Raw genomic sequence first — 12,274 nt, 5'->3', positions numbered from 1 at the left:
ATTACATAAATTCCTGGATCCCTGTTTTTATGTATTACATAAATTCCTGGATCCCTGTTTTTATGTATTACATAAATTCCTGGATCCCTGTTTTTTATCAACACCTTCATATAAGCTTCCTTCAGTACCATCGGTTCTTGATCATATGCTACATCTTGAGATGGCTGAATACCAACCATTTCTTTTTTGTACAGTAACTCTTTGTATATCCTTCCATCTTCTTTTGATGCATCATTTGATATTTTGCATAGGAAATCTTTCAATATTGCAAATTGAGGCTTGAATTTTTTTTCTTCAGTTCTTTCAGCTTGAGATATGCTGAGCATGTTCTTCCCTTTTGATTTTCCAACTCCAAGTCTTTGCACATTTTATTATTATACTTGACTTTGTCTTCTCAAGCTGTCCTTTGAAAATTTCTGTGCAGCTTTTTCACCTCCTCATCTCTTCTGGCATCCATTTTGGTTTTTTCCTTCTCTCTTGTCTTCTTAATCACCTTTTGCTATCTTCCTGTACGATGTTCTTGATGTCATCCCACAAGACTTCTGGTCTTAGGTATTTAATGCATCAAGTTTAAATGGTCTCTAAATTCTGATGGGATATGTTAAAGATCATATTTTGGCTCTCATAGACTTGTTTTAATTTTCTTCAGCTTCAGTCTGAACTGGCATAAGAGCAATTAATGGTTTGTTCAGTTAATAGCTGATCTTGTTTTGACTGATGATACTGAGCTTTTCTACTTTCTCTTCCCACAGGTGTAGTCAATTTGATTCCTGTGACTTCCATTTGGTGAGGTCTATGTGTATAATCACCTTTTATATTGTTTTTTTTTAAGTATTTGCAAAGAAAAAGTCACTTGTTTTGCAAAACTCTATCATGTGATCTCCGGCAACATTTCTATCACCTAGACTGTATTTTCCAACTACTGATTCTTCCTCTTTGTTTCCAACCTTTGTATTCCAATCACTAATAATTAGGATGGCAGCTAGGGTGGAGGTGCAGTAAAGTTCACTGTTAGCAATATCACAGAATACCAGGCAAAGCAGATCCAGGGCAGAGCTCCAAAACTCAGAACCACAGAGATAGGAATATTTTAAAAGTTTAAAGGTTTATAGCTTGTGGAAATTGGAGATGAAGTAAAAAACCGCGTATTTTTTAATCTGCCGGGCTGGGCTAGAAGGCCCAGAGCCAACATCTTGGGCGAGACCAAACGGGGGGAGTAGAAACACCACGGAAAAGAAACCACGAGAACCTTGGGACAAAGGTGGACAATATACTTTGTCAGTTTTGCTTTGTTCTGATTTTCTTTCTTTTGTTGTTTGTTTTTTTTTTGGTATCTGGTCATTGGCACACCCACTGTTTGCCCGCCACCATTCTGGTGACTAGAGGGGGCGCCTGAGCGTGTGGTCACCCCCCATCCTCATCACTGGTGGGTTCTTCTGCCACGCATGCGCACAGATACTCCACCCAAGAGCAGGCCCTGAACTTTTCTTGTTTGTTTTTTGGTCTGTTTTTTAACATGGGAAAGAGCAGGACAGGGATGTAGGGAGAGAAAGAGAGTTTAAAAGTAAAACAGACTGAAGGAAGGATCGAAGCCTGAGGTGTAACATTACAACCAACACTGACATCTTGGAATCTCTTGGGCAGCTTTAAAGGCAGGAAGCTGAAAAGAGGACATTAAAGTCATACTCATATTAGGCTACAGATTTTTTTTCCTTCTTTTTCTTCTCTCCCTCCTCTCCCTTTTCTGTGATTAGAGACTGCAGTATTCAGTCTAGTTTTTGTTGTTGCTGTTTTTTAGTCTTTTTTTTTTTTTTACTTTCTCTCATTTTATTTTTTCCGCTGGTGTTGTTTTGCTGTTATATGCCCACCATCTGTTTTTGGAAGGCTCTTTGTCTCCCTATATTACACAAGAAGAGACAGAAACTGCTGCCATATAGTCAAGCTACAATCACACTCTATAAAACACCAAAACCCAGGCAAGAACCAATACCAACTGCCATATACCAGGGAAACAGACATCTGTGAAAGTTACTCTGAGTTAAGCAATAAGAAGAGTGAAAAGGGAAGCCCACATCCTAATCACATCTTCCTGGAAGCAATCAGAAAGCATAAAAAATACCAAAACACATACTCAATTAAGTATTAAGGCCACAGATAAACACTAAACATGTCCAATCACTAATAATCATCAATACATCTTGATTACATGTTTGATTAATTTCACACTGAGTAAGTTGGTAGAATTCTTCAGTTCTGCCATCACTGGCTTTAATTGGTGCATAAATTTGAATAATAGTGGCATTAACTGGTCTTCCTTATAAGCATATAGATATTATTCTATCACAGACAGCATTGTACTTCAAGACAGGCCTTGAAATGCTCTTTTTGATGATGAATGCTACATCATTCCTCTTGAATTTGTTGTTACCAGCATATAATAACCATATGACTGCCTGATTCAAAATGGCCACTGACTGGTGGTGGTGGTGGTTGTGTAGCATCGACTCATAAACACTTTGTACAGGGTTTGTAAGCCTGTAAATCTTTACGGGAGCAGAAAGCCTCATCTTTCTCCAGAGGAGCGACTAGTAGATTCACACTGCTGACCTTGGAGTTAGCAATCAGCTCACAATCCACTACGCTACCAGGGCTCCTTTTCAGCTCACTAATGCATAGGAAATTGATCCTATGCATTAAATGAGTTTCATTTCATTTTTGACAACTTCTAACTTACCTAGATTCATACTTCATACAAACTGACAAATGAGTGGTGTCCACTAACCTTGATTCCCATCAACTGACAAGCTGTCATGTGGCTGGAGTTAGAAGTGATCCAATGAGCCAGAGTTCAAAAGAGTATTTTGAAAATTATATGACCTAAATCTGAGGAGCTGTTATTGCTATTAAGAGCGCAAATGTGTAGATGACTAGTGTCCTAGGATATCAACCACTTGGGAATCGGAAGCATGGAAACAATGTGGAAGCCTAGGAAGCACACATTCTGATACTTTCAGTAACTGCTGGCTCCCCAGTCCTCAGCAGATCCAGCACAACTGGGGCCTTGTCAGCACTGGCTGCCTTAGCTATTGCCTACCCTGTCCTTTCTCTTCTGCCCTTCTGCTGTCAGTCCCATCTTGCCTCCCCACCACTGACTTCATTTTTAACTGCCATGGTGTCACCTACTTTCTGTCATAAGTTTTGAAACCGACAGTCCAAGATCTATCAAAAGATAATATGCAAACATAGAACTTCCCTTCATAAAAATAACTCTTTACTATCATAAAAATTGTTGTTGCTGTTATATGCCATCCAGTCAAATCTGACTCATAGCGACCCTGTATAGTATTTCCGAGGAGCAGCTGTTGGGTTTGAACTGTTGACCTTGTGATTCACAGTCCAGTGCTGATCCACAGCACCACACCAGAAGTCCATAATATAAACTAAATAGTCCTAATTATTATTCTAATCAATATTCTGCTTCTAGTATTCTAAGAAGGTTCAAACAAGTATCGATTGTTCCTCCTTACCGTGCATGCGATCTCACTGTCAAGCTCCTGGAACACTGACACCCAGTTATCCTGCCTGGCAATGTTCCAGTTGGGATAGTCCATGAAGGTGGCCTGGGCCATGATTTCCTCCTTGTCATTGCAGAGGGTAACAGCAAGGTTGGCCTTTTCTCTGTGGAAATGGTTCAAATTGTACACATGAATAGGATTACTGAAAATGAGGTAAGTACATTTCATTTTCTCACTAGTTTGGCTATTAGAGCTCAGCAACTGCTGAATGAGGTAAGATTAAGAGATGAGAATAATGTGGCAGCAACTTTCAGGGCATTTAGCACTATCAGTTACATTTTTGTTTAAAATTGCATTTAACTGTAAAGGTACATGTTTTATAACAAAAGGAGGGAAATGGTTGCTTTTTCAGTCCAGGAGATGAGATCCCTGGGACCATCAAGTGAGAAGAGCAGAGTGCAGGACTCTACCCAGAGAAGCAGTGACATCACAAATGGAGGCAGAGATGATGAAGTGGAGAGATGGAGCAACTGGGAACATTGGACACAAGGAGGGAGAAGGGCTGTGTGCTGATAGCTGGATGGGAGTGGGGGCAGAATTGCAGGATGTACCCTTTGGTTGTTTGATGATGCATGCAGGGGATTGTAATTATTGTAATGAAACAAAATATGATACGATAAATGTAAAGCTGGTGTTCTCCCATGTAAACTATCACATAATTCATAATAAAAACTTTTTAAAAAAATTGCATTTCATTAGAAAGACACTTTATATCTTGTTGTAGTTGTTGTTGTTTTTAGGTGCCATTGAGTCAGTACCAACTCACAGCAACCCTATGCATAACAGAATGAAAACACTGCCCGGTCCTGGGCCAACCTCACTGTTCTTGCCACACTTGAGTCCATCGATGCTGCCACTTTGCCAATCCATCTCGCTGGGGGTCTTCCTCTTTTTCTCTGACCCTCCACCTTACCAAACAAGATATCCTTCTCTGGTTACTGGTCCCTCCTGACAATATGTCTGAAGTATGAGAGACCAAGTTTGTCCATCCTGGCCATCAAGGAACACTCTGGCTGCACCTCTTCCAACATAGATCTGTTCGTTCTGTTGGCAGCCCATGACACTTTCAATATTCTCCTCAAACACCATAACTCAAAAGCATCAATTCTTCTACGGTCTTCCTTATTCACTGTCCAGTTTTCGCATACATATGAGGTTATTGAAAATACCATGGCTTGGGTCAGGCTCACCTTAGTCCTCAAGCTGACATCTTTGCTCTTCAACATTTTAAAAAGGTCTTGTTCAGCAGATTTGCCAAATGCAATACATCATTTAATTTCTTGACTGCTACTTCCATGAGTGTTGATGGTTGATCCAAGAAAAATGAAGTCCTTGACAACTTCAATTTTTCTCCACTGATAAGAATGTTGCCTATTGGTCCAGTGGTGAGGATTTTTGTTTTCTTTACATTGACATGCAACCCATACCGAAGGCTGTGGTCTGTGATCTCCTTCAATAAGTATTTTAAGTATTCTTCACTTACAGCAAGCAAGGTTGTATCACCTGCATATTGCAGGTTGTTAATGAATCTTCCTCCAATCCTGATACCATGTTTTTCTTCATATAACCCAGCTTCTAGGATTATTTGCAAAGCATTCAGGTTGAATAAGTATGGTGACAGAATACAACCCTGTTGCACATCTTTCTTAATTTTAAACATTCAGTGTTCCCATGTTCTGTTCAAACAACCACCTCTTGGTCCATGTACAGATTCCTCATGAGCACAATTAATACTCATACTTTGCAGTGTTGTCCATAGCTTGTCATGATCCACACAATTGAAAGACTTTGTGTAGATTAAAAAAAAAAAAAAAAAAAAAAGCACAAGTAAACATCATTCTGGTATTCTCTGCTCTCAGCCAAGATCCACTGGATATCAGCAATGAATGTCCCTCATTCCACGACCTCTTCTGAATCCAGCTTGAATCTCTGGACGTTCTCTGTCCATGTATGCTTGCAGCCGCTTCTGTATTACCTTTAGTAAAACTTTATTCACATGGGATATCAAAGAGATTGTCGGGTGATTTCCACATTCCATTGGGTCACCTCTCTTTGGAATGGGTACAAATATGGATCTCTTCCAGTTGGCCAGATAGTTGTCTTCCAAATTTCTTGGCAGAGATGAGTGCATGCCTACAGTGCTTCCTCACTTTCTTAAAATATTTCGATTTTTATTCCATCAATTCCTGGTGCCTTGTTCCTTGCCAATTCCTTCAATGCACCTTGGACTTCTTCCTTTAGTATCACCGGCTCTTGATCATATGCTACCTCTTGAAACGGCTGAACATCAACCATTTCCTTTTGGTACAGTGACTCTGTGTATTCTTTCCATCTTCTTTTGGTGCTTTCTGCATTATTCAATAATTTGTCCAGAGAATCCTTCAATAACCAAAGTCAAGGTTTGAATCTTTTTCTTCAGTCCCCAAGCTTGAGAAATGTTAAGCGTGTTCTTCCTTTTTGGTTTTCTAACTCCAGATATTTGCACATTGTACTGTAATATTTGGCTTTATCTTCTCGAGCTGATATTTGAAATTTTCTGTTCAGCTCTTTTACCTCCTCATTTCTTCCATTTGCTTTAGCATCTCTACACTGGAGAGCAAATTTCAGTGTCTCTTCTGACATCCATTTTGACCTTTTCCTTCTTTGTTGTCTTATTAATGACTTTTTGCTTTCTTACTGTATGATGTTCTTGATGTCACCCCACAACTCTTCTGGTCCTCAGTCTTTAGTGTTTTATGTATCAAATCTGTTCTTCAGATGATTTCTAAATTCAAGTGGGTTATACTCAAGGTCATATTTTGGTCTTACATATACATTATATATAAAATAATGTATCTTACAGATACATTATTTTATATATGCATTAGAAAGATCATATATATACTACATAATGTTGCTGTCATTAATATACGTATGATATTTTTAAGTGCCCAATACTCTTCCCTTTTATATTGGCTACTAGGAAAATTATTTAACTGCAGTATTCCCTAGATCTCCATCTTCCCAATATCACTCTGTTGGCTTATAATTAGGGTGGTCAAGTGCTAGATTGCTCATGAGGAAGGGAGTACCCAGAGATAAAATTAGGAAAGTCCCATGTTTGAGAAACACTCTATTAATGTCAATCTTGGAACCGGCAGCCACCATTCCATCTAACAGGAAGTGACAGGAGCCATATGTGATTCCACTCCTGAGCCACAGCAAGCTGAATGGGCATGACCCAAAGGCCCTGGCCAAGCAATGGCTATCCTATATAGGAGGCAGCAGACTGTCCCTCTGATTCCTCAAATACAGGATCCACACAGGAGCCTCTATTCGACACAGTCCCAGAACCTCTTCCCATCTAATTCATGGTATTCCTGTCTCTCATGCCTTCTTTCAACCTCTGAGGTAGGTCCCTTCGGTTCTCAGTGCCCTGAATGTCTCTGTCTCATGCTCCTGGAGCTATGACCCATGACTCCAAACTGAGAATACACACTCCAGTTATCAGATGAGGCAATGCCCTGGTTGATGTAGGACCAGTACATGTCAGTTATAGCAATGATTGGAAGGACACAGAGTAGGAAGAGGAGGAAGTGGGCAAGAGTTAGAGACAGGGCAGCTACCATGCCTTCAAAGAAAGAATGGGGGAAATGTGTTCCTGGAAGCCAGTCTTAAACTTGAAAAACATTTGTCCCTGGGAAAGTTAAAATAAATGGGACTTGAGTTGTACAACACAATTAGCATAATGCTGTGCCACACAGACAATACAGACTAAATAAGCTTTTGTGGGTTGGCTTGAGAACCTAGCCACCAATACCTCTGTTTCAATGGGGAAATGTTATTGTAATTTCCAAATAGCTGGCAGTAAAAATTAACTTTTGTAACATTATGCTTTTGTATATATAATTTCCACTTCTTATTATCTCTTAACCATATGTCTACAAGACAATAAAAATTACTGTGAGAGTGAAGAAAGAGAAGAAGAGGGGGGAGAGGATGAAGGTAGAAGGCTTGCTTTTACAAGTGGCATTTTTAACTACTCTTTGTAATAAGGCAAATTTAAACCAAAGGAGTCCTATTAAAAAGACGAATACACAAATACATGTATATGTTGTTGCTGTTGTTGTTAAGCACCTTCTAGTCAGTTCTGACTCCTAACAACCCTGCATAGAGTTTCCAAGGAGCAGCTGGTGGATTTGAACCAAAGAGTTTACAGTTAGGAGTTCAGTGCTCATCCTACAATGCCACACCACGACTTATATTTCACATAAAGTGTTAGATAGCTCTAAGCTATCATCAAGCAACAAAAATTAGATCTCTTTATATTAGAGTAATATCTTATTTAGTAAATTGATTTAGGGAATTTTCCAAGTACATGCACAAGTTATCTTATCTCACTATATCTGATGAAATCTAGATGAAACATAGTTCACATCCTCTGTTCTGTTCAACAGAGTGAATTACCTAGAACTCAGTGTGTCCTGCATGTGTATTATACTGAGTGGCATGCTGGCCCTGTCTCCATCTCTGCTTGTGCTGCACCATGATCTCTGACCTCAGTGTACCAAGTTCTGTAAACTCTTCCCCTTTTTATCTCCTATGCCTAAACTGCTACTTTCATCTCCTAAAATTTAGCAGGATTTTAAGGTAAGATAAGTTTTATTTATTCATGCATCCCTTTGACACTGAGAAGAAAGTCAACTAGAAAGAAAAAAAAAAAAAACCCACAAGAAACAGAATAAATGAAATTAGAAAGAAAGCAATTATCTTAGTTATAACATAATTATAACTAGAAAAATCACAAGTGAATGACTAACAAACAGAAACGTATTCTCTCCCAGATTAAGAGGCTAGAAGTACAGATACAGAGTATGAGCTCCAGAGGATGGTTTTCTCTCTCTGTCAGCTTTGGGGGAAAGTCCATGTCTCCTTTCTCCATCATCAGTGGGCCCCACATTACTTGGAGATCTCAGCATGTCTTGGTACCAGTTTTCCCTGGGTCTATGAGGTCCTCAGAGGAGGGACCCAAGTCCAAAGAATGCACTCAGCTAGTGGCTCTTCTTTCTTGATGGTAATGAAGGCCCTCCTTCCCTCTTCTATTGTTCACTTCTTTCTCTTTTTATCTCTTCTAAGACAAAAAATGATGCAAGCCACACCCCAGGGAAACTCCATTTATATTGGACTAACACTGTGACTTGATTAAGGGTATTGCATTCCTCCCTAGTTCTCTTACAACTGATTGGCTGATCATAGCAGATCACATCATGAGGGATGAGTACATCATAATATAACTTCCATATTATATCATTACATAACTGTGAAACTACTGAGAATAACACTGCAGCCAAGTTGACAAATATTTGGGGGAAATAAAATTCAATCCATGACACTTACATTTTTTAAAATACCTGTAAAATAAATACATAATTAAGTCTCAGTTTTCCCAGTGAGGAAACAGTTACCCAATGTGGCACTGTAGGTTAATGCGCTGGACTGCAAAGCTGGTTTGAACCGCAAGGTAGGCAATTCAAGCTCACCAGCTGTTCCTTGGAAACCCTAAATAGACTCACTATGGGTTGGAACCAACTTGACGGAATTTAACAACCAACTTGACGGAAAAATTAAAGGTGACATGAGTTTGGGAGCAGCTGTTTTTGAAAGCTCAAAGACACTAATAAAAATTTAGACTTGCTTTTACTTCTAAAATTTGCTAGCTTCTAAGGTAGATCACAAGGAACCCTGGTAGCATGGTGATTATGCACTGGGATGCTAACTGCAATGTCAGCGGCTTCATGGGAGAAAGATGAGGCTTCCGGGTCCCATCAAAGATTTACAGCCTCAGAAATCCTATTCAGTGTCGCTGAGTCAGAATCAACCCAACAGCACACCACAACCACCAACACCAATGTAGATCACAAACTTTTCAGTTATGTTGTTGCTGTCAAATGTTGTCGAGTCCATTACAACTCACAGCAACCCTACATAGGGTTTCTGATGAGCAGCTACTGGGTTTGAACCACGGACCCTGTGATTAGCAATCCAGCGCTTATCCTACAGTGCCACCCAGGACTCCATTTAGTTGTAAGGATCCCATCTGAACTTAAGAAACTGTTTTCACTACTTCCCTTCCACATCACAGAGTTACATTTTTCCTAACTGCTCATTCAGAAGATACAGAAACACAAACACCTAAATTCGAGGTTCCTTCACAACCATTCTAAGACCCAGTAAGGAGTATGATGCATACATTTGAAAAGACTGGCTGCCAAAAGACAAACTTAGAGATGCAGTTAGTTGATTTTCATTATTTACAATGGTTATGTTCACTATTAAAGTCACCACCAATACTGTGAATACTGAACCACTGATCTTAGGGGAACCTAATTTATTCAAGCCTCTGGTCCCAACATCTCCATCAAGTGATCAATACATAATCTTGTTTCCTGTGTGTTTCTATTTAAAGAAACCTCATTTAATATATATTGCTGAATCATTAACACTGAACTAATGGCTAACAGTACCTATAACGCATGCCTGTGGGAATCTTATCTAACACATGTATTTTCCCTGTAAGGTACATCAACAGCCATCATGCACTCAGGAACACTACACAGCATACTGGGTGGAAACTTCAGACCAAAAATCACCAACAAAGAGCACAAAAAATGTAAAAGAAAAGCACTGCAGTCCTGGTGTGGCACTGTGGGTTAATGCGCCAGACTGCAAAGTCATTTCAACTGCAAGGTCGGTAGCTCAACCTCACCAGCTGCTCCTCGGAAACCCTATATAGGGAACAGACTTGATGGCACTTAACAACAACATCAACAGCAAAGAGACTAAAAAAAAATGCTGGCTTGCAGTATGACAGCTGACAACGTGTATGCCAGGCAACTTAAAATTTTCACTCTCTGTGCAAGCCCACAAATGCCTGTGAAAGAGCCATGCCGATCTTCAGTTCACAAATAAACTTCTGCAAGTACAAAATTCACAATTAAGAAATTCACAAATTATGAGGATCAGAAGTAATTAATTCATGGTCATATACAGGATTTGAGAAAATAGATTGGTGTGATTTTAAGTTGAAGAGGAATGATGTCACATTCCTCATCAAAAAGAACATTTCATGATCTAGCTTGAAGTACAAGACTATCTGTGATAGGAAAATATTCATACTACTTTCAAGGAATACCAAGGAGCTCTGCTATCATAGTGAGTGACAAGTTGGGTTGCTAGCCACAGGGTCAGCAGTTCCAATCTAACAGTAGCCGTTCCAATTTCTCAGTAAGAGAAAAATAAGGCTTTCTGCTCCTATAAAGATTTACAGCCTTGGAAACCCTATACAGGGTCACTACGAGTTGGGACCAACTCCACGGCACATAACCACCACCACCACCACAAGGAAGACCACTATTATTCAAATGTATTCACCAACAACTAAAGGAAAAGATGGTGAAATTAAAGAATTCTACCTACTACTCTGGTAGTGTAGTGGTTATGAGTTGGGCTGCCAACCTCAAGGTCAGCAGTTCCAAACTACCAGCGGCTCTGCGGGAGAAAGATGAAGCATTCTGCTCCCATAAAGATTTATAGCCTCGGAAACCCTGTGCAGGGTCACTATGCGTCAGAACTGACTCCACGGTACTTAACAACAACAACCTACTTCTCAATGTAAAGAAAGCAAAAATCCTCACGACTGGACCAATAAACAACATTCTAATCAACGGAGAAAAGATTGAACTTGTCAAGGATTCATTCTTCTTGGATCAACTATCAACACTCATGGAAGTAGCAGTCAAGAAATCAAATGATGTATTGCATTAGGCAAATCTGCTGCACAAGATCTTTTTAAAGTGTTGAAGAGCAAAGATGTCAGCTTGAGGACTAAGGTGCACCTGACCCAAGCCATGGTATTCTCAATAACCTCATATGCATGTGGAAGCTAGACAGTAAATAAGGAAGACTGTAGAAGAATTGATGCTTTTGAGTTATGGTGTTGGATGAGAATATTGAAAGTGCCATGGCTGCCAAAAGAACCAATAAGTCTGTTTTTGAGGAAGTGCAGCCAGAGTGCTCCTTGGAGGCCAAGATGGCCAAACTTGATCTCTCATACTTCATACATATTGTCAGGAGGGACCAGTCACTGGAGAAGGATATCATGTTTGGTAAGGTGGAGGGGTCAGAGAAAAAGAGGAAGACCCCCAAAAAGATGGATTGCACAAAGGTCACAGCAATGGGCTCAGGTGTAATAATGATTGTGAGGCTGGCCCAGAACAGGGCAGTGTTTCATTCTGTTGTACATAGGGTCACTATGAGTCAGTACCAAGTTGATGGCACCTAACAACAACAACAACAACTTATTGAAAATAGAGAACAAACAAGATGGCAGATCGGGTGGACGTGTGTGTAGTAAAGAGCTCCGCCAACAACAACACAGAATACCTGACCAAGCAGGTTCAGGGTATGGTCCCAGAACTTTGATCCACATATAAAGGAATATTTAGAAGCTTGGAAGGCTTACATCTGGGAGAATTTGTGGCAGAAGTAAGAAATCTACTGCTTTCTAGTCCGGGATGCTCGGCTGCTACAGAAGCCACCATCTTGGGTGAGACCAAGCAGGGGAAGAATCGGAGCAGCCACAGATGCCTGGCAGAACCGCAGAAATAAAGGTGTGCACATTATTTTATTTTGGTATCTGTTCATTGGTCCCTTGCTGTCTG

General features: G+C 40.0%; 1 protein-coding gene across 1 annotated transcript in view; it reads right to left on the bottom strand.

Moving 5' to 3' along the window:
- The window catches only part of LOC102837054 (chromosome unknown open reading frame, human C20orf26), a 529,862-nt gene that overhangs the window by 508,147 nt on the left and 9,441 nt on the right, over positions 1–12,274 (bottom strand). Inside the window, exon 2 of the mRNA XM_006860747.1 lies at positions 3,528–3,678. Within this exon, the coding sequence (XP_006860809.1) occupies positions 3,528–3,678 (151 nt within the window). The remainder of the gene's footprint in view (positions 1–3,527; positions 3,679–12,274) is intronic.

The sequence above is a fragment of the Chrysochloris asiatica genome, unplaced genomic scaffold (assembly GCF_000296735.1).
Source record: "Chrysochloris asiatica unplaced genomic scaffold, ChrAsi1.0 scaffold00039, whole genome shotgun sequence".
Taxonomy (NCBI): domain Eukaryota; kingdom Metazoa; phylum Chordata; class Mammalia; order Afrosoricida; family Chrysochloridae; genus Chrysochloris; species Chrysochloris asiatica.
This window is presented reverse-complemented; position numbering and strand designations above follow the sequence as displayed.